Here is a 27,521-nt window from a genome sequence, read left to right as displayed (position 1 = left end):
TTTAGGTAAATGTAAATGAATTCTCTCTTCAGGTGAAAATTTGCTGATAACCCATGTATGTGAGATGTTCAGCTTTTCATCTCACTTAATTTCCTTAAATTCCTGCAGGACTTTAATGGAATAGCTTCATTGTTTTTTTTTTTTTGTTTTTTTTAACACAATGAAAAGCACTTTAATTTTTTCCCCCTCACTGGAATTGAAGTGGGAACCCGTTTGTTTCAGGCAGTAATTGAAGTAATGTTTGGTTAAAGCAGTAGCTGTAGTAAGAGCTATAGGTTAGTTTAGTGACTGTCGTGAGAAAAACTACCTCACCACTTAACATATCACCAAATAAAACCCAGCAGTTTAGTTTGTCATGTACACCCAGTGTGACAATTTCATCAAAATGCTTAATTCTCCGCTCTTGTCAATTCTGAACAAGCTGATCTACAATGATCATTTCTTAGGTTTGTGTTTCTGGCTGAATGGAAATGTCTTACGGAACGCTCTACTTAAATGTGGACAGCAGACACACAAAGGGGAGAGCAGAGAGTGCTGTATGCAGTACTGATGCAGACTTTAATATGCACATTGTGTTTACAGTATAACCTTCAATGTCACAACACCTGAAGGTGGCATTATAAACTTCACTTGAAAATGTCATTTTGATAAAGAATATGTTCTATGCTTATTTGTTTTACAGCTGCACAGTATTGAATCGCTGATAGGACAGGCAGTGGGCAGAGCATCTGCACTTTGGTCATACATGTTATATATATTCAGTTCGCTTATAGTACCTGCATTAGTCACATCTCAGCTGGACATGCCAGAATAAGAGGGATTTTCATATGTTTTTGAAATTTAATAATGTAACCACTGACTGCAGCAGAATTTGGTGCTCTCCCCTCAGGCTCTTTGTGTCTCCCTGAAACTGACTTAAACTTGCCAATTATTTATTCAGCCTAGCATTTAACCTTTCTGCTGTTGAATCACAACAGCAACAAGTTCTCATGGCTCAAGGTTTTTTTTTTTTTTTTTACAGGAATTCAAATATGGAGATTAATTTAAATGTTATTTCTACCTTTGATCTCTGCTTGATCATATCATTGTGAAAGAGGCTTAATGTGCAGGTAAAAGCTCATTTGACCAGCATAGCGTACCTTTACACTGACTGTTGTCCTAATGGGTAGTGTCTATATTTTGTAGAAAAAAAAATCATGCAGCAAGTCTCAAAGGAAAACACCACATATTAGCTTTATGTGCAGGAGTAAACCCCTCATCAATAAGTCATCAAGCTGACTTTCCTTGCAGCTTCTCTTTTTATAGAAAGGAAAACTACAGAGCTTTCCTACTTTGTAATTATCCCTCTCTGAGGTAACTTTTGTGTTCTTCTGTATGACTCACCCTGCTCTTCTTGTGCTTTCTTGTGCTCTATGTTTTTCCCACCAGATTTCTTCTGTCACCTACTTTGTACTGAATTCATTTATGTTTTTGGTGATCCTAGCATCACAGTGTGGTCACCAAGCAGAATCTACAGTTATGTATGGAAGGAACGAGTTTTTAAAAAAACAGACAAATAGATTGTAATATAAGACTCTTATTTTATTATTGTAGAAACCAGGTTGGAAGGCGATAGCAAATCTGGCTGTTTCTGTCTGTCTGTCTGCTGAGGTTCATTCTCATTGAGTTGTATGATGAGACATATGCAGGTGAATGAAAGCCCAATTACAGGATAATTAGAGAGGGACATGAAGGGGAAAGAGCAGAACAGAGGACAGAGAATAAATCAGGAAAGCTGTGAATTTTACCTCTGATTGAACCATGCTCTATCTGGCTTTTAATGGACCAGAGGCAAAGAGCTCCAGCACAAAGCTGGAGAACCTTCACAGGATTATGTACAGTTAATGTTTATTGGTGGCTGTCATCTTTAAAACAAAATGCAATTCCCTCTCTAGTGCTGCTGTTTGGTTTGTTTGTTCTGGGCTACTGTAGAAACATGGCTGCCTTCGTGAAAGCAGATCCACTCCGTATTTAGATTTAGAAGGATTAAGAAAATGCAACATTTGTTTTTTTTCCTGATTGCACCCTAATGAAAACATATTTATGAACACTATATTCCATTTCTGATAATAAATCACTTTAAATATTACACATTGAACCTTTAAGGCTGGGATTTATGCCAGATTTCATCATAGTGTGAAATTTAATAACTCATGTAACAGGTTTCATTTACAATGTACCATTGTACCATCATTGAGCACAGTTTGCAGCCTGCAGCACACATTGTCTTGACATCCACTCCTAAATATGACTGACATCTGACTGGAGATTATCCCACTGCCCCAGTTTCACTGGGGCTAGTGAAGAGGGAGTTCTGCATCGTAAACAAGCTAAACAAACTGCTCAAAGATCAGAATGTGCATGTGTGTGTGTGTGTGTGTGTGTCTGTGTGTTTGAATTCCTGAATCAATTCTACAATAAAAAACACTCAGTATAGAGGAGAGGCATATTTTCTGTTTTGAGCGATGGCATATTGCAGAGAGCCAAATTATTATGCTCCCTCTGTAGCTGCTCTCTGAGAGACAAGCCTTAACCTAGACATGTTTTTCTAAATGGCTGGACTCTGCTCAGTATTTTAAATACTATATGCACCAAATTCAGCAGGAACACCCAGCAACAGCAAAGGTTCATGGACTTAACTGACATCCTCCTAAATGGGTGGGAGAAACTAGGTCAGAACAAAATACTGACACACACACACACACACCCTTGATGCATTTGAACATTTATGTGTTGATTTAATTTAACAAATTACACAGTTGGCATAGCAAAGTGCATTTTTATTTACTTTAGATACATTATAGATATCACTACTGCACGTTGTTCCAGTAGAGTAGATTTTTTTTTTTTCATTTCCTGGGGATTTAACTTTAACCTTAAACCAAAATTGCCCAAAAATTCAATCATTTACATTTTGGGAATCAGATAAAAGGAAGGTGGAATCGCCCCTAATGTGACTGTGTCAACAAGTCAGACACACACATACAGAAAATCTAGAAATTTAGAAAAGTTTAGAAAGTCCGCTGAGTGTTGTAATGAATTGAAATGAGGAAACATTTTACGAGGCTTAATTACATATTTCTTTTGAAATTTTAAAGTCATTTAAAATACATGATTCACACGCACTAGTACATGTTAGGTCTGTGTAGCAGAGCCCTACATTTTTTATGCAAAATGTGGGTTGTTAAACCTGTTATGCTCTTCTTAGGTATTCTGTAGTCTCTAGAGTGAGTTGTGGCTGGCCTTTCAACGCAATATTGTTCACCTCCATTATCAGTAATTCAGCAGGCAGGTCAGGACAGAGTCAAATGTGAGGTGAAGGGTGTGGTAGTGGTGTTTAAGACCATATTCAGTATCCACTGATTGCATATCTTAATATATTATTTTGCCATTTAGATGCTGGTGTGACCTGGCACACTGAGAGATTTGCAAACACCAATGCAGCTGTGGCTCAGGAGGCTGAACAGGTTGTCCATAAGCAAAGTGATATTGGTTTGATCCCTGACTGTGTGAGTGTGACTGTGTGTGTGCAAAGGGGTGAATGGGTACATAGTGCAAAGCACTTTAAGTGTAGGAAAGCTCTATATAAATATAAGACCCTTTACCAATGGGAACACGTGGTGGTTGCTCTGTTCTTTAAATGAGCAACACACTTCCAGAACTGAAGGACTTTTGTGTATATTTTTATACACCAGCTGTGGCTCTAATCACAGGGCTGGCAGTTTGATCTCCAGCACCTCCTGTCTACATGTCAAACTGTCACTGGTGCAGAACACCACATTGCTTCTGATGGTAAAACCTGCACTTTGTGAGGTAGCTCCCTTACATTAGTGTGCATATGTGAAAATGTAGGTGTTTTAAATGAAAGTATGTACTAAGTACTATGTAAATGTGTTATAAATGTATTCAAATGCTTAAAAGCCTTTTATTTTCATGAAAATGATTCCTGTCTTCTCTGAGAGACAAAAGTTGACTTCTTTTAGCCGTGGCTGTGCCCGCTCTCAAAGCATCATGTCAGAGATTATCCCGTAGAGGTGACATATCAAAAAATGTTGTAAAATTTTCTCAGCAATGTCTGTAATCCATAGGGCCTACAGTCTGAGTATTCAGTGGCTCTTGTGTCCCCTCTAAAGGCAGGATTTGATTCAGTGGGAATATATTTCTTTGGTTAATGTTTTTGAGCATTTGTGTCAATTGCTGTTTGCCATTGTTTTTACATTGTGGATTGTTTGCTGCTCCTGTTGCATGTTTTGTGTTAGATTGCTTTTAAGTTTACAGTGTTACACCAGGGACAAAATCTGTTTATTAAAATCAAAGTGAAGTATACATTAATCAGAATAGAGCTGTAGTTCAGACACAGTGTTGTTGACCTTTCAACACAATAGAAAACATTGAATTAGAGAAAACGTGGAAGGTTGTGCGATGTTTTTTCTTGACTTTGTAGCTTTGTAATAGCTCTACTTTTATGTAAAAGCACAACTGACATCATCACAAAATGGAGCTGGCATGAAAAACACATCTCCAACACTGCAGATGTGAAATATTGTGCATTTGCCCTATCTGCACATATCAAATTCTTTTATCATGTTTGTACAGTGTTGAGAAGAAGTGAGCACAAAAAGTTACATATCAAACCATGAGACTGAAACTGTCACAATCTGCCAATGTGCACATCAGTCTAGTGCAGCTTTGATGACAGTCCTGATCAATGCTTCCCTGCCATCTATCTGACTCCTCTCCTCCTCTTACAATTCCCACTCCTCTGCTACGTCTCTCCTCTTCCTTCGTTTTCCTCCTTCACGTCTCTGAGGTCCAACTGCTAAGAAGCAGCCTTTTTCTGACAGCAGGGGAGCTAGCTGCAGGGAGAAATGGAGGTGCACAGCAGGCAGATGGCTGTACAGCATGTGTGTGTGTTGGTAGGTGTGTTGGGGGAAAAAAAGACTGAATGGAGGGCAGGGAGTCAAAGGTTGTACTGTAAGAAAGGCTGTAAACAATGGGCTTTTTTTTTCAATGCTCATGATGCACTAGATACTGACATCTCATAGAGAATTCAGAAAAGTCTCTCCCCAAAGTGTGTTCGGTTTGTTATCTTGGAAGTAAACAGAGAATACAAAACCTAAAAAATAAAATAAAATATAGATGGTTGCTGATACATTTGTTAGTTTGGGTATTAAGAGTTGTCTCCACCAGTTCAAAAAAATAAAACAATCCCTGGTATTGATTTTTCTTGCCAACTGTTTTGTTCATGTTTGGATCACAGATGGATCCTTCAAGGAATCAAAAAGTAGCTGAGAGAGATGGGAGATGACAGCAGTAAAGACGTGCAGGCACAGAGAGCTTGCATATGAAAAAAAGAAGGCAAGATGTGAACAAAGAATTCGTGTATGAGAGAAATGCCCTGAATATGAAATACAAAATAAATAAACCCAGAGTTATTATTCTGTAGTGCAGACACACAAGCACAGCACCTTAGGCTCATCAGAGAAGTTTCAAGCCTACTGTATCTCTTCTCTGTTCCTGTGGTCGGAGACAAGATGGTGGACATATACGGCTGTTCATTTCCACAATGACAGGCTTAATTTCCTTCTATGCCAATCAACACAACGCCACCCCCCACCTTCCCCCCAACATCCCTCTCTACTTTTGAGGAAAATGCCAATGATCTGTCTGCAACAATCAGTCCTTCTTCACATCAATATCTAATATTCTGCACTGGAAAGGAATTTTTAGTATGAATTATACCACTAGAAGCTATTTACCATTATAATTAGAGAGACAGAGAGAGGATTAAGCCACAGTTCATCCCATATCTGATTTCCAATTGTCCTTCGTAAGTAATCAGGGCTATAAGGTCCTTTAAATGAATGGTCTAATAAGCTCCATGAGGATTGTGTGCTTCCGCAGTGTGAATAGAAGAAATGGAGCTTCATTAAGCAATTCTGCTAAAACCAGAGTTTCATAAATAACGTGCTATATCTTGTCTTAATGGTGTCAAACGATGATGAGTGTTTGAGAGAGTTTCTGTCTTTGTGTCTGTACTTTATTTTTACATATTCCAAGGGTGTACCATGGTCATTTTTGTTGCCAAACTTTCTTGGCCTTTGAAGGAAACTGTGCGTTCTCTTGCTTTTGTGAAGTCACCAGCTGCTTCTCTTCATCTCAAACCCAAGTTTCCAACAGGTCAGCATTGTGAATGCACTGCATAAGCAACCATCTGTCCGTTTCATACAGACTGAGTCAATCCTGTTGTGTAATCTATGTGGGAGTAAAGAAAATGGTGAACATCAGCTTTAAGTTATTTCTCAACATTAAAACTGAATATACTTTGGTTACATTTAGTGGATATTCCCGTCACCTTCAGCTATATTCTGTGTTTAGATGTTAGCAGAACAAGCTAAGAGATGGGTTAGGGTTAGGATGACAATTTAAAACATCAACATGTTAGCACTTTGATTGAGAGTATGTTAGCATGCTGATGCTGGCACAGAGCTGCCAGTGTAGACACAGTGAGACTGTGATGCATACAGATTGTTTGGAGTGGATAGCAACAAAACGAATGTGACACCAACACAACTGCTGATTGTGAGAAGTCAGTTTGCAGGCAGTTACCAGTTCTCAGTTCCCTTTCTTTTCCCCAATACAACTGAGCAATAGCACAGTATAAATAATACACATTTCTCTACCATAACATATATTGCTTCTCATAAACAGCAGTTGGTGTAGGGGTGCATTGGACAACACTCTTTATCATCAGGACTGTTATGGCAAAATTGTCTGCATGAATTTTTGCATCGCTGTGAGTGGTACACTGAGTTTTTTTTTTTTCTACTGTTTGCTGAATTAGACAAATTGAGGAATTCCTGACTTGTTATTTTTTTTATCCTTTACCAACTTCTCTGTTGCAAACAGTATTATATGGTAATGCTGATGATAAAAGATTTTATTAAGCATTTCCAATCCCTAGTGGTAACCATAATAATAAAAAAGACAGTTATAGGAAGAAACAAAGAGAATATTTTATGAAATTTTAAGACTGAATTATGCAAAACAATTATGCAAAAAGAATTGTGAGCAAAAAATAAGGAATGGAGTGTCGAGTAAATCTGTCTACTGAGTCTAAATATGAAAACATTCAGTTATCGAGGGTCATCTGATGATGTATTTCCACCAGATGACAATAAACTACTACTGATTGTGTGCAATTGGCATAGGGTTTAAACAAAGAGTGGTAGTGTTATGCAAAAAAGTACACCATGGTAATAGTAGCTCAATAAAACTAAAGAAAGCATAGCATGATATTTCCAAACATATACTTTTGCATTGATTATTAGCCTGAGTCGCATGTCTCTTAAATCTTATATGGCTGACACTGGTTATTAATACTTATCTTCAGGCATTTCAGTAAGTCTACTCAGAGAGAAGTACTCAACAAGGTTTTGAAGGCAATAATCAGGAAAATGTTCAAACATGTTTATGCATTTTCTGCATATATACTGTATACTGTGAAAGTCACATGGTTTATTTTTGCCTTTCCACGTTGTTTTCTTCTTTCTTTTTGTAAGAAACTGAAAGACATTCACTGCCCGTTTCACTCCTCAGGAGGGAAAAATACATCTCTGACAGATTCATTAAAATACAAGCTTCTAATTAGGAAGGCAATGTCACTCACTCAAGACACTTAGCGCTGCACATAAAAAAGCAGAGGCTTTATCTGCCATCCACAGAGGACTATGTTAACGAATAATCCAGTAGCCTTTACAGATACAGTATTTTTTCCAAAACCTTTGAGCTGTCAGTCACAGATGCTCACTGTTACAGCCTCTGCTCTCTGCAGCTCTAGAAAGTTCCACATGTGGACAGCAGAATAGCTGATGTAGTTAATATGAATTTGAGTGGGAGTGTGATCATTTCACTAATTTAACATGCTGTGTTAAAAAGCCATCGCTGTCATTCACATTGTACTGCTTTAGGGCTGCATTTAGAGCTGTCTGAGCTCTGACAGAGGTTCTGCATTAAGTGGAACAGACACACAGCACAGGTCACAGCTTGTTTTATTTTGAATTCAAACCAAGAGAAGAGGGACAAAGATGCACACTGATAAATTACACCAGGTATTGCTACATATCAACTAACAACATCACAATATCTCATAAAAGCGCTCTTGACAACAGATCCAACATTACAAAATAAAAAAAAAAAAAATAACAGTACAGGAAAAGATCTCTGCTGCAGTTGAAGCCCAGCAACAAAACACAGGAAATAAGAATTTTGGCTAGTGATGGTAAAATGCATGGTATTTCCTTTCCTATCTGCAACATTGCCTTTAATGGAACTACAAGACTGATAGCAGAAGCAATATGTAGGTAACTTGCATGTAAAAATTATAGGATTGGAGGGGAAAAAAGCTACTACAATGTATACACACAAAAAATATCTTGAACGCACATTATATACAGCTTGGTTCACTGGAGGATTTTTAGCATTCAAAATGTATAGCACAGCACATTGACAATGTCACTGTATATCAGCTATCAAACCACCATGACGATAAAACTCATTCAGCCGACTCAGGATGTGTTGAAAATGTGGACATTGACATCAGAGCTTCCTCAGAGCTGCAGATTTGTATTAAAAATGTAAAACAGCAACACAAGACCATACCAGTGCATCTGAAATGGAATAGGAAGCCATCTTTGTATGTGGCATTTGACACATGAGTCTGAGGTTACACGATTTGGACAAGAAAAACAGGAAAGAAAAAGGGGCGTGAATGAATATACAGTGTAACTACACTATACACACTTCTCACAGAATCTCACAAAGAAGAAGCTGTGAAATTCAGCACTGACTCATGCCTTTATACAAAGTGGTGCTTGTTAATCACATAAAAAACATCCATACAGTACAGTACAGTAAAAAATAAATATATCATGACAGTCGATAAATAATAAATTAGAGGAAGGAAGTAAACATGATAATGAGGGAGCAGACTGTGTGTGTGTGTGTGTGTGTGTGTGTGTGTGTGTGTGTGCATGCGTGTGTGTGTCTGTCTGTCTGTGTATGCAAGTATGTACCAGCAGATGATGATAATCCCAAGAGAGCAAAATGATCAATGAGAAATGCTCCTTTCTAAGAAAGGGTGCACATAAATTGGCAGACAAAAAGAATATGGCCTAGCATGTGCTTGTGTGTTTTTATGTCTGCATGCATGTTTTCACTCTATATTGGCATTATATATGCAGCTGCTGTTAATGTGCATCTCTTTTCTCTAAATTTCTACATATTTTTCTATGTGTGTGTTTCAGTCTCCATCTGCATCTGTGTTTTTATGTATCTCTTCATGTCTGCATGTGCCTCTATGTTTACAACATCCTGTAACCATTCTGATAACTCAGTGGCCCTCACCGCTTGGGGGTTTGGCATCATGCTGCTGCCCCCCCACCCCTCCAGGCAGCCAAGGGGAGACAGAGTGTGAGGTGGTCTGCTTGGCCATGCTGTAGTGGCTGATCACTGTGTAGAAACGGCCCCTTGAGTTGGCATCCTGGGCAGCGTAGTAGGCCTCCAGAGAGGCTGGGATACACCGCTTGTGCTGTGAAGGAGGAACCATGCAGTGAGGTCAGAGCATTTACTGCAGAACAGAAATTCATTTATTGTTACAATTTTATTGTGCAGTTTGGGGAAATATAAATGAAATGCAGTGAAATTGTAATTATTTCCATGTATTAAACTCTAAGTCTAAATTGAACTCTAAATCTTGTTTCTACATTGAATCAGATGAAAAGAACCACATAGGTCGTTACCACCAGTGGTTATGTTTTATTGTGAAGCTACATCCAGTGGTTGTGCGACACAGAATCAGTCCTTCCAAATGCCCCAGAACATCTATTTTTCACATTGTCCATTCTTTTTCAAAGTAACTGGCTGATTTAAATGTTTTATATGTAAATATCCACTTCAGCATTTGAACATCAACCATGTTTTTTAAAAAAATCTTTCTGTTTTTATCTTCCTGTTCCCATTAACAGGGAAAATAGAAAACTGCACTGATTTTCTCTATAGCGGAGATATCCATGACATGGTTCATTGAACTACTGTTAAAATGTTACACTTATCAGCTGAATGAGCTTTTGAATAGCTTTGATAAGAAGAACATCATGTTTATTGTCAAGGTCATAGTCACTTCGTCCCCATAAAACAGCCTCAAACCTACAATCTCGATCTTTTTTTTAGGTCCAGTTTTTATTAGTGGGAGAAGAGGAAGATGAAGCCATTCATAAGCCAGAGGCTGGTAGAACAGCTCTGTGTAGGAACCTGCTGTATGGAGGGGCAGGGGACTGACTATAATAGAGTTACCTTCAGTTTGTCCTGCATTATAATGTTTATAGATTTACAATGTTGTATACAGGCGTGTAGCATATGTGCCATACTGCAGACATGCATGTTTCTTTTTCCCCAACACTACTGCTTGTGACACTGCTAATAATATCTCTTCAGAGCCAGAGGTTCTGGGTCTGAAAGTAGATTTATCCCACCTAAAAGACCAGATTTGTCCAGAGACAGACTTTCAAGGTGACCTCTTGCAAGGCACTGTGAAACTTATTTCACTTAGGGGGAGGGCAGTGGAAATGTACCAGTACTGAAGAGGAGAGCAGACACTTTCTGCATCCACATACTACGAAACCTGAGGTTCAACATTCAGTAATATCTGGACAGCAGTTTGTTGGATAAGGATGGCTCTATGAGAGATTTTCTTTTATGAGTTCAGCCATATGGCTTTGGAGTTTATGATCATAATGTGGCGATTATTGTAACATAGGTACCAAGTCTAATTTATCTCATTTTCCTCTAATAGCTAATAGCTTATAATATTGGTCACAGTGGAGTTTCATTCTTTGGCTTCTGTGTCAAGGAGCAAAAGCATAAAATTACACTTGATTACACACATCATAACAAAATCACTGATTTCACTGATTGATGATTGCCTGTGTAATAAGCCTCATCAATGCCTTCTGTATCATGACCTCAGAAATTGGTAAAGGCAGTGCACTCACCTTTGATTCTTTATTTTGATAGGAGCAAAAGTAGAGATAGTGAAGGGCACAGAGGATTCAGTGCCATGTGCAAGAACATTTCAGCAGGGCAAATATTTACCAGTAATGCATAAATGATAAAGCCTCTCCCAAGCAAAAACTGAATTGAGCATCACAAGGAAATCTTGCTTTTCTGGTTTTGATTACTGTAAAGCAAGTTGAAAATCTTTTAAGTGTTAACTGTTGATCTGGTGTTTAACTACATGCAATTTATTCTTTGCCATGTTGAACCTTGTGTGAATATGTGTGTGATTTCTAGTTATTCCTGTCACCAATGGAAGAGTTTTATATTGTGGAAAACATGCAAATTCATTTTCATGCCTAGAGTTCGAGGAGAATATACTTGTGTGTATGGTGTTGACTTTGGCTCCTAAATAGCAGAAACAAACTAAATTACTTTTAAGGTTCAATGTGTAATATTTAAGGTGGTCCATTAGCAGAATTGGAATATGGTATTCATAAATATGTTTTCATTAGTGTGCAATCACCAGAGAATACCAACCACTGCATTTTCTTAATCCTAAAATGAGCCTTTTATATCTGCATATGCCCTTTTTAAAGGGGCAGCCATGCCGTGCTGCCATGACTGTAAGTTGCTCAGAATGGACAATTCAAACACTGGTTTATACAGACAGGCAATTCCAGGAAACTTGAAATACAGTGGAAATTAACCAAATCAAAAATATATGTCACAAAAGAACCAGTCATAAGCTGCAGACCTACTATTCTATGACAGCTATGACAGATCTGCGGATAGGTGTCCTTTAAGACTATACAACTGAATATGGGCTGACTAATGGGTGTTACCTTATAAATGAATCCATCTGGGCAGGCATGGTCATAGGTGAAGGCTTTATAAACCACCAGGAACACGATGCAGGCGAGGAAGGCCAGGGCCAGGATGATCAGAATCGTCACCTGGAGGAAGGACAAACACTGGTCAGTGTATGTGAGACAGAGGTTCAGACAGCAGGAAAGGTGGAGTGTGTGCACTAGTGTGTGCATTTATGTGTTATGTTGGTGTAATAAGTGGGAAGATGCTTCTGACGGAGGTCAGTTGTTTCTTACGGCAAGGTGTCCCTGTTATGTGCTGAATGGCTCAGGTGTGTCAGGATTAAAAACTACCTTGTTTCCACAGACCCTGCACTGCTTGGTTTGGATAAATATAAGAAATCACAGCAGCAACGTACCTGTTTATCCATGTTCTACGTTTCTATCTGTCTCTGTGATCATTTTTGTGGCACAAATACTGTGTATACTTTTTGACTTGTCATAGCAAAGAAAACACAGGTGTTACTTTAACATTAGTGGTGACTCTGTTCTATTCAAATCTAAATTTACAGTAAGCCGTAGCAGCAGCTAAGTGGAATTCAGCCATCTTGTGCTTTTCTGTGACTTATAAGTATGAACTTCTAATTATGCATAATTTCCTAAAGCTAACAAAGTCTTGACTCATATAATGCTTAATGTACAGGACTTCATGATGTACAAAGCTGCGTACTGAGCATCTATTTTACAGCTGACTTTTCTGAGAAAAATCTGCTTTCTTTCTGTTTCTCTCACCAAACCTGTGCTGACTAGTTGTATCAACAAAAGAAATAAATTAGCCCTGGATCAACTTTCTGAATGTTTCCAGGTGTTTACTGTCAGAAGCAGAAGCCAAAAAAATGCATCTCCCATCTTCATATCCTATGGAGCTGGCAAACAGATTTATGAATTACATTTTCTGACAATACAAGCAGCTCTGTGCAAATTAGCCCGTTCAGTAGCTGGTGTAAACAAATATTTAAAAATCTGGAGCTAACAGAAATGTTCTGGTTGTTTATTTTTTTTCCAACAAGAAACAATCAAATGTTAGCAGTATTTGCTTGGACAAGCATTTGTAAAGAATCAAAATACAGATTCAGTATGAAAATTGCTTAATGTCAGGCAAAGATGGCTAATCTAAAATGATGAAAATAATACATTTACTTCTGCACACTGATGCCTCTTAGTAGTATTTCTGCAAAATATGTCTTTCCCTGGCAGGCTAGACAATGTTGTAGTAAAACAGATTAACATATGAAAGGATTTATTTCTTCCTACACTTTACACCCTGATTGGACGTTTCTGACTGAGCATGTTATTTTAATTACGCAAATGAAGTGCAAATGACAGCTTTGACAACTTAAAATATAGTATTTTCTGAAAAGTACAACATTCCACTTTAGGTACAGCATATGCGGTGCACAATAAAGTATATGCCTGCATGTGTCAGCGTGTCTATTTCCACACATGCTCAAAAATAAAAAATTGCCATCAAATAGTCAGATTTACCGAGTGAGTGAGTGAAAATAGAGACTCGTGTTATGGATGAATATCTTTAACTTCCTGTTTCCATTTCTAGTCCAAGGTCTGTGTTAAAGCCATTCCTGATTTACTGCTCTCTACATGATCTGTCACAGGGAGATGTCAGAGCAATTACACATGGGTGTGATCATTAGTCACCATCAGTGTTATAGGGGTGGACAGGGACACGCAAGCTAAATGACTATTTACTTGGTGTCAACTAGGGGCCACGACTCTCAGCCTTGGTTGCTGCTGACACTTTTGGTAAATTACATTAAATGGGCACATTTATAGTCACAGCGACCAGTTTTGCATAGCAACAACAGGAGTGGGATGACTGATTAAGACCCACTCTGACCCCTTTTTAAATAGTGATGTACATGAAATGGCTTATTAAGAAGAGGGATTACTGTAAAGCTCCTCATATCATTGAATGAACTGAACATTGAGTGTTTTATGCATGTTGTAGGCCCAACTTTGCTCAGATACTTTAAAACATGAAACAAGCTTCTGATGACTGAGTAGATTTGCTCTTCCACACACCTTAAGTGGAGGAAACTTAAAATGTCTCCATATATGCATTTGAGTTGTCTTTCAGCAGATTATTTAATGAATGAAACAGTTTCCGACAGAACATATGATCTAGCCCGTCTTTAATAATGCTTAAAATTAGTCCATGGTCATACATAAAAGAGTTGGATTAACCCTGGCATGGAGAGTATAGCCTGTGTTAACATTCAATGACACTAACTGTAGCTTCAACACAGCGGCAGCAGTTCGAGCAACAGCTCAAGCAAGCACATAGCCTCTCCCACCCTTTGTAATATAAACGATCACTCTGAATCCCTGCTGATGCAGCTGCGGCCCTGTGGTGTATAAATCAATTCTGACCTTTCTCTATTATTCATAATCTGAACTCTGCAGTAAACCTTAGGAGGTCGTTAGGGCAGCGCTACAGCTCATGGATGAAGACTCCTCCATGCATGAAGTGGATTCATAGTTTTATCTGCCACTGTCTGCTGGCCTTACATAAGATTGCACTGTGATAATACTCTATGTATTTATCTCTTACCAGCTGAATCTGTGCCAAAAGTGTGGTCATGTTAAGCATAAACATATAGAACCGAACAAAACACAAGAGAGTAGAATAAAGCTTTGCTGGTAAATGCAAGGCTCTGATTATCTCCTGGCATGGAGGCTTCTCCCATCCACTCCACCATTGTCCTGTCGTCCCTCAAATACAGTCAGGGTGGTTGTTTTGTGGTTGTCATTAGCGCTCCGTTATGTGCCATCCTACACCACTATCACCAGCAACAGAGCCATCACCCTGTTTGCTGTGTGACACAGATAACAGACAGATGTTTGTTCTTCTTGCATGAAGGTATACACACAGCACGCTGCTATCATTTGGATAAAGAACAACCTGTCCTCAACAACGATTGGCTCCATAATTAAAGATTGGATTGAATGCGTGGCAGGTGACTATTCCCACTGAGCTTTAATCCACTCAATCTGCCGACAATGCCAATATAGAAGCCCTGTGTTTCTATTCACATGGTTAAAAAAACAGCCTGATTGCATTTGAGGCTGAACTAAGCAAAGCTTTTAAACAAAAATGCATTTTATCAGCATTGCATTCCTTCCTCCTTCTTTTTGGAGTCACGCAATGTTGTAAAATGAAACCTAACAGGTTCAGTGTTCTTCTCCAGTATCACATTTGATGATTTCTTGCTACTGTATGTCCAGAAATATACTCCATTTGTAGGAATTTAACAATAATGTAATTAGAAAACCACACATAAACTTGTCAGTAATTATCACATAAAGATGTGACAGAAGCAAGTTAAGGTGGTGCCTGAAAGACAATCTAAAGGAATTCTCATTTTGGGAAATAAATGTTTTCATGCGAAGATTGACCCCACTCAGTTTCTTGGCCAACATTTTAAGCCTCATGTACAGGAGTTCAGACTTAGGACCAGGAGAAGTAAGAAATACTTAAATGCCTCCAACTTATTAAAAACTCAAAATACCCTAAACTTACATTCTTACATACTACAGATTGAACTACAGACGATTTCTGCTCTGTTTTGCTCTTGCGGTGAAATACGCAGCTGCTGTAGACTGTTATGTATTATGGATAAAGACAGATTAAATAAGATCCAGCAGGATTGTTTTCTCTGTTCCTCAGCTTTCCCTTTTCTCTTTTCTTACATTATATATATATATATATATAAAACACACATAACACCTGCTACTTTTCTCTAACACTGACTCTTCTTGGATCATAGTAAATAATTGATTTATTAGTCCAATGTTTTCCACAAAATGCATTTCGCTTTAGTTATTTAAGGGTGCAGGGTGCATCATAAGTCAGGGGCAGTTCCCTAAATGCATATGCTGTCTGACAGCCTATTTTCCCTCCTCTTTTTTTTTTTTTTACACCATGCTATGTTAGACTGCAACACACCACCCACACACTCACTGCTGGAACTTGACAGGCCATATGGAGGAGCAGACACCTCCTCACAGTCACTTGAGGAAAAGAGGAGAATATGCAAGTGTGTGTTTTAAAGGAGAGAGAGAGAGAAGAGGGAGGCGGTTGTGTGACAGGAGAGCGGCACAAGAAAAAAATGACGCTGATAGAAACAGATAACAGAGTGACAGAGGGAGCAAAGTGAGAAATAAAGGAGGCGATGACAGAGACAATAAAGCAGCAAGTGAAAGGCAAACAGAGAACACAGTAGAGATCCAGGGGCAGATGGAGAATCTCACTCCCTCTCTTTGTAGCAGGAGGCAGAGACAGACAGAGGAGCAGGCAGGTGGGCAGCAAACACAATGTGATATCAGTTACACCATCAATCAATATACCAATAAAGGAAGCATAAACATGTATTTTTCATTCATCCTACCCCTCTCACACCTTCGAACAGAAGCACAAAGGAAACTCAATTCTCGAGATTTCATAGATTATCTTAAGATCTTTGTGTACTCTAGAGTGAAGCCTTATGCTGCACATGATGTAACAATCCTCATGCACGTGCTATTATATTATCAAATAAGAAAAGTTCTGATGTTAAATACGTTTTATCTTGGCTATAATAATCTGCTGCCTTTAGGGAAGTTTGTTGGTTAATCAAATTAATGAACTTCTTGAGAGGGTAAGCTATGGAGAGAAGGCCTCCTTTAAAAATAACTAAATTTAAAGGTCAGATCCAAAGGCCAGTATACGTCCACCAGATTTAACCTCAAAAACTAAGGGACAGATAAGTGTCCCTTTAAAGTTCATTTGAAGTTATTACAATTTGGCTTATTTACTATGTTTTGCCAATTATCTCCCTAATATAAATGTTATTTGGTGAGACCTCAGAAAACAGTGGCAGCATTAGTGTAGTCAGAAGAGACACACACATCAGATCATCAGTTTAGTCAAAGTGAGGGTTTGTTTAAAAAAACAAATGATGAAAATACTTTATCTGGGATCTGCTAAAGTCTACAGACCAGATACCTGATTCAGATTTGCCTTACTTTGTTTGTGTGCATCTTTCCACATGCAGCCACAAATAATGTGGTGTAGATAAAGATAGATATGGTCTAAATGTTGCCCTGTTTACAACCTGTATGATCAGCTGAATAAGCTGAATGACTTCTAATATTCTCTTATCCCATTAAAGCACTTAACAGAGGATACCTGTTGGCAAGGCAAGTGGTTGGAAGCCACTTAAAATATAAAGCACAGTACCTGAAAATGATATATATGTATAGTACTTGAGTAAACATACTTGGTTACAGTTTTTGACTTTTAAAATATTGTATTGCAAATACTAGCAATATTACATAGTACAAGAAAAAAAACTGATATTTCTAGCAGGGGGCAGCACAGCAGAGCCGCACACTTTTTTACTGTTTTTTTTTTTTTTTTTTTTTCCCAGCATGATTTTTGCATTACAGACTGGTACTTGTGAGCACTGTCTTTCCTCCCAGAGGAGCTTAATGCAGAGTTCTTTGTTTTTAGTCAGTTAAACAAAGTCAACTCTCAAAGCAGAGATTGTTTAGGGATCTGGCTAGCTCACAGCAGACTATCTCAGATGAGGTAGATGGATGTCAAGGAGACTGTGTCTCGGGATTTGGGCTCTCGAGTACTAGCTATCCGGTTAAGACAAGTGCACTTAGTGTAGTGTGGCAACAAAGTACAAACACTCCACTGTCTAGATGCATCGTGTCTCAGATGAAAACATAAACCGTTAAAATGTCAACCTGAGAAAACACAAGATGCTGCTCTGATCTCAGGATGGCCAAGGTCTGTCGCCCTCAGAGCTTTGCAGGAAGTTCTGTTTAGTAAGGTCAACAAGCTACGTACATTGTTCGGTCTCCTCCAAAAACAATGAATAGAACATGGGCTTAGTGGATACTTATGCAGTGCCCATGCTGCTTTTCTGTGTATGTGAGTGAACTGTATTATAGGTCCACCATTTCAAATAAAGGTCACTCGACTGCGGTAAAGAAAACAACTCATTCAGAAAAGCTACAGCAGGGTAGCAGATGATGGCAGTCTGTTATCACTAAATTCAAAGAAATAAGAAAGATTTGGTTAAGTTAAAGTTTTTTTGCCACATAGGAACCAGAATTGTACAGGCAAAAACACTTTGCATTAAAATTTGTATTATGTCTGGTATGAACAAATATAATATCTGTCTTTTTCTCTGACTGTGCACACCGAGAGGTAGACATGTTATAAACATGTACTTGAATGTCCTTTGCACCCTCTTCTAAAAAAAAAAAGCACAGTTAGAGCTGCTTAATTTTTTTTTTTAGCCAGACCAAACTGGCCAGTGTACTTACTTGCAGGAACAAAGTGAGGGCTCTGCAACCTGAATAATGTGTGTTCAAGCTAAAACGGAGCTATACCAGCTAGAAACAAACCAGAGGACTTTTGAAATCCTAAATACCTGTGGAAAATACAAGCATCAAACATGTAACCACTGATTATTGCAGATTACAGTCAACTCATTTCAAGTTTTAAGATAATTAAAATCAGACAATCACAGGATCACATTAAATCACATCACATGTTATTTTAAAAGATTTTGAAGATGAGCAATTTAAATCCTGCATATTAAAAGCTGCGGTCCATGATGACTTGGCCTATTTTTTAGAAGATTGGTGCAGATATTTGTATTTTTAAAACCTGTGAAAGTTAGCATCATAATCATCCCTTATATCATGCATAATGTTTTTCTTAGGAATAGTGGTTTAGGGGTGTATGGGTCTACATGTAAACTAAGAGGATCTGACTGCATTGAAATAATACAGATATGACTGGGCGTGTGCGTATAGATAGGACATTGTCAGTTTTTGTGTCTTGTTGTAAGATGTGTCTCCTTAAAGAACCATCAAATCCCTTCTTCTTACATGCAGACAGAATCCACAGGCTCAGTACTGAGTGAGACAGTGCATGTTCAGCAAGAGAGATATGCTAATTATGCTAATGTATCCCAATTAAACAAGGTCTCTATGGAGACAAAACTTCAAAGGTTTAGTTGGAGCAAACTGTCATGTTGGTTAGAGACACTGCTAAGAGGAGAATGTGCTCCTGGGCTGTGTGCAGCAGGTGGGCTTAAAATGGCAGAAACAAGAAACAGTGACAGAAAGGTTAAAAGAGACAAAAATACAAAATGCATAAACAAGAGTGTAGTGAATAAAATGACTGTCTGCAGTGCTGCATAACCTTTATTCCATATCCCTCTGGAATAGGAACTCAAATGTTCCTAATGTAACCTCACAGCTATAAAACATGTGCCTGAGAAAATAAACAACACAACCCAATAATAACAGCAAATCTAAATGCATCATCAGTAATATGAACACACAACCTCACACAAACACACAGTTGCTAATTATGAATCAGTAATAAGTCTCTGAGGACACACTAAACATCTGGATTAGATTTGCTAATCAGCTCTTATCTGGAAGATGAAGATGTTTCAAGAGAGGAGAGATTATTAATAATGGGGTCTGTCTCCTAACACACACATACGCACACGCAAACACTCACACTTCACACACCTCTAAACAGTTGTTTACATCACAAGACAAGGTTCATTACTCTAATGTCTCCCCAGCTCTCTGTCTCTTGGGTGTTTTTTTATGTTCCTGCATATGTTCACCACATAGACAGCTTTGTGTGTGTGTGTGTGTGTGTGTGTGTGTGTGTGTGTGTGTGTGTGTGTGGGTGTGTGTGGGTGTGTGTGTGTGTGTGTGTGTGTGTTTTTGGGCGAGTGTAATGGGTTACTTTATCACCCTTACAGTGCTAATAAGAGTATTTACCCAGTTGGAGGTCTGCTTACTTTGCAACACAAAATTAACATAAATTTAATAAATGCCTTTTAACACCAATCACCACATAAAAACCTTCAGCTTCAAAGTGAAAACCAATCTCTACAAATTGTTCTAAACTAAAAAATAGAAAGTACAGAATTCTTTTGTCCCACTAATTCAGAATAAAGGATATACAGTTTTTTCCCCAGTACTTGTTTTAAAACAGCTTAAGTGAATGATCATGTGACAGGAAAGTCTTCACGGACGAAATATGACCAGTAAATGTGTTTGTACTTAGAGAGAGGGGAGATTTTGGAGAGGGATATGATTCAGTTGTGAGGGGGGAGTGTGAGGATTTGTCTTTAGGGGTGAATGATGGGGAAGGAACTCTAAGCTGCTAGGATCATAGCTGCAAGGGCACTAGACCATTTTTAAAAGACATTTCACAGCCAGCTGATAGTAAGAAGAGTCAAATGTGTCAGTCAACCTAAATAACAGTAAAAAGTAACATTCATATGGTTCGGGATATTTGGTGGAGAGAGCTGGATCAATCACAAGCACAGATGTGCAGAGGAAACAGAAGTGAGAGGTGGAGGGTCATGCTGTCTGTCTTCATTTTGCTCCTGTGGCAGCTTGTCAGAGCAACAGCAACACAATAACCACACATTTTCTTACTTTATCATCTGTCATCATGGAAACATTCCCACCTAGTTTTGATCTTAGGCTTCCAGGATCTGACTTTTCAATAAGATTCAGTGTTTCTGCTGAGAATTCATCACTAATGCCTCTTACTGACATGACAACATGTGTCTGTGCTTCCTGCAACAAGCCACACTAATAAATCTGTATCAACAATGCAGTGTATTTTTTCACCGCAGTCAGCCGCAGGAGTATATGAGATAATAGAAAGAATTATTTTTTAAAAAAGCTCAATCTTGCAATGTTAAGAAATCCTTTTAAAACTGCTGCCTCAGCACCAGACACTAATTACTTTCTTCCTCAGGCAATGGCCTAATTTTGAAACAAATTTCACTGAAATATGGGGAAAGGTTTTAGAGATATCCTGCTAGCTATCACAACTAGAGACACAGATAATTATTTCACACACACTTTCCAACCAAACAGTTATTACGACCTGAAGAGACTTAATTTAATAATAGTGAAATAGAGCTGGATTAGTAGTGGCTGTGATGCAGAAAACACAGAGGTTTGCAAAACATCATGAACACTGGACATGAAAACCGGCTGATACATTTAAAACAAGTCAGGCTGTATATGAGAATGTGAGATTCATTGCTGCATGGACTCGCTGACAAATCTTTTTGTCTTGGTGACTCCTGATAACTGAGTTATTAAGTCCAACAATAGAGTTTGGATGCAGCCACTTCTGCTTCCTCATAAAAAAAATAGGAAAAGATGGGCAATGTTATTGGATTTTCTCTTTGCTTTGACCTTTGAGATAAAAAGGGACGTGCAGTTAGTATTTTATTCGTGTAGGGATGATTTATGTATATGTATTCACAATGATTGAAGTCTACTGTCCTTTGAGATGTCACTTGATGTGGGATCTGAAACAAGAAGTAGAGCAGAACAGAAGCCATCTAGACTTATAAATCATGATGTGAGCATCACTCACACAGCAGAGATGCCTGTCTCTGACTGTTATCTGTCTGTCTGCTGTCTCTACGCAGTCCTCAACACTCAGTTGTCTGCATCCAATATGGCCACTGGCACAGGGGGACCATCCTCTCAAAGTTGTCAGTTTCAAAGCCTTTGGGATGACAGACTGATTTAACCAGGACCATGTTTACGGTTCAGCGGAGCATGTATTTCACCATCCAGCTGTATGCTATGTATTTGATTTGCAAAGTGTTCAATTTTTGGCTTGTTAACACCATCCTCTTCCTGTCTGTTTTACACTGATAACTGTTCTTCATGCATACATAAATCCAATACAACTACCATATCCAGTTGAATTCTTAACTGACCTGAAGCAATTTATAGTTTAATAATGACAGTCAGCAACTTCCTGTGTGTGTACTTTAGGTGTACGTGCACATCAAGGCTCTAGTATCATAGAACCACATCTGGCTACTTCATTTTATCAGAGGCTAATGTGGAACAATGAAGTCTATCAATATCTGCCAATTGGAGCTGGATGGATATAACAGGAACAGTGAGTGTGTTTGTCTTAGAAAATGTGGCTATCATGCTGTGCTCTGAGTTTGATAAGAGAGTGTGAGCATGCGGCGGCTGATTATTGGCTTGTGATGATACGATGGAGAGGGAGAGAAAAGACGAGGGGAGGGTGAGAGGAGGCAAAATGGCAAACAAGTGTGCAGGATGAGAAGATGATGAAAGGGCGAGAAGGTGAAGGAGAGAGAGCAGTGGTGTGAGAAAAGATGAAGACGGGAAACATTGATGAGAGATCAGTGCAAGGGAAAATGCTCCCAGGCTGAATCTCTGAACTCTCACCTCTGTTATAATTATTTTCAGGCTGCTTTTGAGCAAGGCAACAACTGAGGTGCAGATAATAACAATGCAACACATTCAGCTGAGTTCAGGACTTGTTAAAACGAGTTCCAATGTGTAAAAAGCTAGACTATTACTACATCTTAGACATGTATGACTTAGGTTGTCTGTCCATGTACTCATCTAATACACCTCTTGCATGTATGAGTATGTTGCTGCAGGATCTGCAGTACAGTGGTGTGCATACTTCCCATTGCCTCTCATTAGGTGTATCACACACGTTATATGTTAGTATACTTGCGAGAAGTATCTTGTATATATTTTGTGTTTGTGTTATAATATATTGATCTTACAACTTTTCCACTAACAATTTGAAGTTGATATTTGTGGTTTTGCATGTTTCAACAACCATCATGTGAACTGCCATGAAAATCCCCATTTCTCCCTCAGGATCACATTGGAGATGATCACTTTATGTTTGGCCATCCCTGATCCATTTTCTCACACTGTCATCAGGTTAGTTTGTCTTATTCAGCAGATATTAGTTTATTTTTAGCACTAATTAGCAAATAACATATTAACATGCAAAACTAAAAGAGTAAACATACAGAAGTATACATAATACCTGTGATTGATCGGCATGTTAAGAGAATCATCTGATTGAAAATGAGGTGTTAAAAATAGCTCTAGTTTACTGTTTGTTTCTTTAGTTCCTTGGAGGGAGACTAGTTCAGCAGCCTATTCATGTGTTCTTCCAATTTTCCCCTCCACTTTCTATTACCGCAATCATATTCAAGCCATTATTTTCACAAGAGTACTTTGATTAGAATAAACTGTAGTCATCAATGACTTGATATTTTTTTCACATAATCTGGACAGTAAAACACAGAAAAAGACCCATACATATACTGTATATACTGATTGTATAGCGTATTAAAAATAGATTATCACAGTGGGAGTTGATGCTTATGTACAAACATCTATTTTCATGACACCTGCTATATTCTAAGTGTAGCAGAGGAGTTTAGATGCTGTTGCTCCCATCTTGTCAAAAACACCATCGACTCTCTTCTCTCTGATGTTCTCCTACCTTCGCCGGCACACAAGGTTCCGAGTACAATACTAGTGCTGAAGGTAAATCAATTGTTCCCCCCATTTTTCAACTAAATGTGTGTGTGCGTGCGCATCAGTGTGGGTGTTTAAGTGAGAGTAGTCAACGGCTATAAACACTCCCTACAATCAGTGCACTATTAGTCATCCATACAGAATGAAGAAGAACAATACATGGATCAGGAGGCTGTGCAAGGTTTTGAACCACAGCAGTAATTACCACCAACCTGACAAACAGTGAAGCCGTTCTGTGGAGGCGTCAGACTGCAGCAAAGCTTTTATCTGAAGGCAAAGTGAAGGTAATAATGGGATAATTGTTTTGGACGATGGCTGCCTCTCCCACTGTTACCTGCACAGGCCTGCTAACTTCTGGCACCAATTGTGTTCGACTTGGCAGTCATGAGGTGTGATGGGGTCAGCGTTGTGTGTGTGCACGTCTGAGCGTGTGCATGATGAGGTTTGTGTTGGCATTTGTTTGGGAGAGTGAGAGTGTCAGACCTGTAGGAGTAGGTGTGTGGACATGGGTTTGAAGTGTGTGTGTGTGTGTGTGTGTCTGTATCAGCCAAGTACACCATGTTTTCTGGATTGTGAGGGAGCCAGAAAGCAAGTAGGACATCATGAATTAAATCTACCCTTCTTCAGTCTCTACACCTGCACTCTTAGTCCCTACCCTACTGTGCCAGACCAATGCTATCCTCTCTTCCAGGTCCCCATTTTGAAGGATGCTCTTCAAGGCATTTTCTTTTTATTAGAAAGTCTGCAGTTAAGAATGATGACAAAAATGACAGAAAGAGAAGCGATCTATCGCAGCAAAGGTCATCAGCTGAATTTAAATCAAGAAAGTGCCAATAATTCAAGGCACCACCTTTCTCTGTCCTCAATTTCATCATTCTGATTTTTTTAATAAAGCAGACAACATCAAGGTTAACAAGAGATGGAAATTATACCTTTAAGGTACATACAGAGCAGATTTAAAAATGTGTGATTAATTGTTGATTAATCCCGAGTTAACTATGGATATCATGCAATTAATCATGATTAATAGCTGAAACATACAGAGATTCTACAATAATAGTGGCTTGATCTGTGTGACTTGGCTTGCACTCTATCCCTTTTCATCTCGCTCCTCCTCCTTTGTGCCCCTCTTCTTCCCCCTCCTCCTCCTCCACCCCTGATTGCTCAACATACAGTGAAATTTAGGAGCTTGTACTTGGGCTTTATTTTAGCTTGTTAATGATGGGTGAAAATCGCCATCAGTTAATTCACAGAACTAAATATCTACAGGCAATACAGTGTAAGTCAGGTCTGCTGGAAGTAATCAGCAAGACAGGGAAAGACACAGAGACAGGAGGGCAAAAGACAGGTGGCGAGAGACGGAACGAGAGTAGGAGGGAGGGGACAGGGACATGAGAAACAATGGGAATGATGGGACTCTTTGGATGATAGAGAGGAAAGGAGGAGGGAGGGAAATGATGATATAGACCAGGAGAGAAGTTAGGAAGAAGCCCTCAACCAAGATTTCTGCTCCTATGCCTGACTTGCACCAAATTTTACCTGTTTTAATCTGTGTCCACAAGCTCATTGTCACTGTGGGCAAAAGCCAAAGGTAAATGTCTGAGATTTAACTGTTTTAAATTAAGCTACATTGCATTTGCAAATAAAGCTCTTTAAATCAAATAGGAAATGCAGTAAGCAGAAACAGGCAAGGAGAGAGAAATGGAGAAAAGGATGGAGCGTGGTAAGCAGGAGCAAGGCAGTAAGGGAGGGCAGATTAGAGAGCGTTTTACACTCTGAGCTCTTCATCCATCAACACAATCTGCAAAGCTTTGAAGAGAAAAGAGATGTGCAAGCTTTTCATCCAGAAATGTTTGCTCTGCACTGCACAGCACGCTGTGCTCTGTACTGTGTGTGTGTGGACATGCCTGTGTGCCTGCAGAATCAGCTCTGTCAGTCAAGCAAAGCAAGCAGTTAAGCAAACCATCTAAAACCATCCGACATCGCACAAAAACACACAGACCCAAATACATTTCTGCCTAACAAAAGTCTGCTGCACCATTTCTGGCAGTTCTGTCAAACAACTTTGCAACCCGGCACTGCTGCTTGGCATTGTGGACATTTTTGATGCTGTGTCTAGATTTGTTTCACCTATGAAAGTATCACACTCTCAGAACTGTGTGTTTATAGTCATTTTAAAGGTCACACTGGAAGGCAAAGCCAGCTGTGATAAGAGTGATAAATATATAATAAAACTGATATAATTCACATATCTTCAGAAATCTCTCCAGGAAGACATTTATAGTGTTGCACTTATGAAAAGTGCCACAAATATTTGTGTTAATATTTGTCTTAGCATGTTAGCATGCTTGCATTTGCTTCTCAGAGCAACACTGCCATTCATAAAGATCTGCTGCTATGATAGAAGTTTGTACTAGGTACATGAATCCAGAGCTGAGCTGCACTTTAACTAAACAGACCTAGCAATTCCTGACATGTGAGCTCTTTGCATTTCTTTGGAGTGGCCCACATGATGCATCAATGATCTGAAATGGTGTGTGAATCGTGTATGTGAACACACAAATTCACAGCCTCTTTTTGTGTCTGATATCTAATACTGTTCTCCTCGCTTTTGGTATGACCTTTCCAGCCTGTTTACACCTCTCATTTACACACACACACACACACACACACACACACACACGGATATCTGCACACTTTCTCTCCTCTCTCACTCTGTCTGGGTTGCCATGGAGCGAGGTTTTCTTTGCTGCCATGACAACATGAGTTCTCTTTGGTCTCCCCTAACGACAGAAGAATGGAACAGACAGCGCCTTGGTGATGTAGATGTTTTTGGAACGGTAACTCTGTGATTCACACACACACAGCTGAAGTCACCTGTCCTCCCTTTGCTAGGGAAAAGCTCTTTTGCTAGAGTAAAAGTACCACAACAACAATGTAAAAATCTACCAAGCATGTACAACATTTTTAGCAGATTATACTTGAAGGTTAAAAGTAAGAGTACTCATTTTGCAGCGAAATGGCCCCTGTAAATAATTACTACCATGGACGGATTATAGGACAATGGACCCCTGGGCACAGACATGCAAAAGGCCCCTACCCTTCATTTTGTAGCTATTTTGTAGAAACTTTTTAGTCATTTGATTGACTTTCCAATGGAAAGGTTAACATCATGGTTATTTGGTCTAGGGGGCCCCCAGGCTCCTTCAATAATCCATCCCTGCTTATTAATTAAGACATAACTACACTTTAAATACTGATGCAATAACTTATAAGTAGCATACTATTGTTATACTTTAGCTGAGTTGGAGGTGGTTTATAGACAAATTACACATAGTTTTTTTGTTTGTTTTTTTTTCGTGTGACTATGAGGAAAAAAGTACAGTATTTCACTATAAAATGTTGTTTCATAAAGTCAGATAGAATACAGCTCTTGAGTAAATCTACTCAGTTACCTTCCTTTGCTGGAGAAAAGTGTGTGCTTGTATGCATGAGTGTGGTTATATGCATCTGTGAGAGATGGAGAGAAGAAACAAAGCAGCATGATGTTCTTGTCTGCAGATAAGATATTCATAATATTACCTATTCTGTTGTTTGTTCGTCTGTGACTCTGCCTGCATCTCTTTCTCCTTAATATTTACACAGTAAACTGAGTCGATCGCAGGTGTATTTCTAAACAATTCATCCTGGTCACGCTAATTCAATTTTAGTAAGCCAAGGGGGAAATGTCAGACAAATAAATATCCGGCTTCAAATCACAGTCAATGTGATAAAAATGACTTCTACATATACAAGCACATATGTAAAACTTGTCTTTTTTTGTGTCACGGGTATTTAAGTATAGCATATTTTTATTCATCACAAGTTTACAAACTTTCCTTACCTTAAGTCTCTCAGACACCCCGTCAGTAAAGCTGATGGTGAACTCCTCCACCTTGGGAACCTTCAGCTTCTTCCTTTCTGTCTGGTACTCCGTGCGGGTTTTCACCACCACCTAGAGGAAAGAGAAAATGTGAAAGCAGTTAAATGCCAGGGTGAAAAGATACATAAAAAATCAAAATATGAATAAAGGTCCAGTGTTAGTACTGTTTCCATCCACTGCCATAATGTGAATATTAGAAGTCAGTCCATCAAGATAAGCCATTGCAGAAG

General features: G+C 38.8%; 1 protein-coding gene across 2 annotated transcripts in view; it reads right to left on the bottom strand.

Annotated features, from left to right (window-relative positions):
- Positions 1 to 8,073: 8,073 nt before the first annotated feature.
- nsg2 (neuronal vesicle trafficking associated 2) overlaps positions 8,074 to 27,521 on the bottom strand; it is a 28,273-nt gene continuing 8,825 nt past the window's right edge. For both annotated transcript variants that reach the window (XM_026328607.1, XM_026328608.1), the window contains exons 3-5: positions 27,253 to 27,363; positions 11,937 to 12,047; positions 8,074 to 9,628 (exon numbers count right to left, since the gene is read on the bottom strand). In XM_026328607.1, coding sequence (XP_026184392.1) covers positions 9,431 to 9,628; positions 11,937 to 12,047; positions 27,253 to 27,363 — 420 coding nt within the window. In that variant the 3' untranslated portion in view covers positions 8,074 to 9,430. The remainder of the gene's footprint in view (positions 9,629 to 11,936; positions 12,048 to 27,252; positions 27,364 to 27,521) is intronic.

Source organism: Mastacembelus armatus, chromosome 14, assembly GCF_900324485.2.
Source record: "Mastacembelus armatus chromosome 14, fMasArm1.2, whole genome shotgun sequence".
NCBI lineage: Eukaryota > Metazoa > Chordata > Actinopteri > Synbranchiformes > Mastacembelidae > Mastacembelus > Mastacembelus armatus.
The sequence above is the reverse complement of the archived record's forward strand: the minus strand, read 5'-3'. Positions and strand labels throughout refer to the sequence as shown.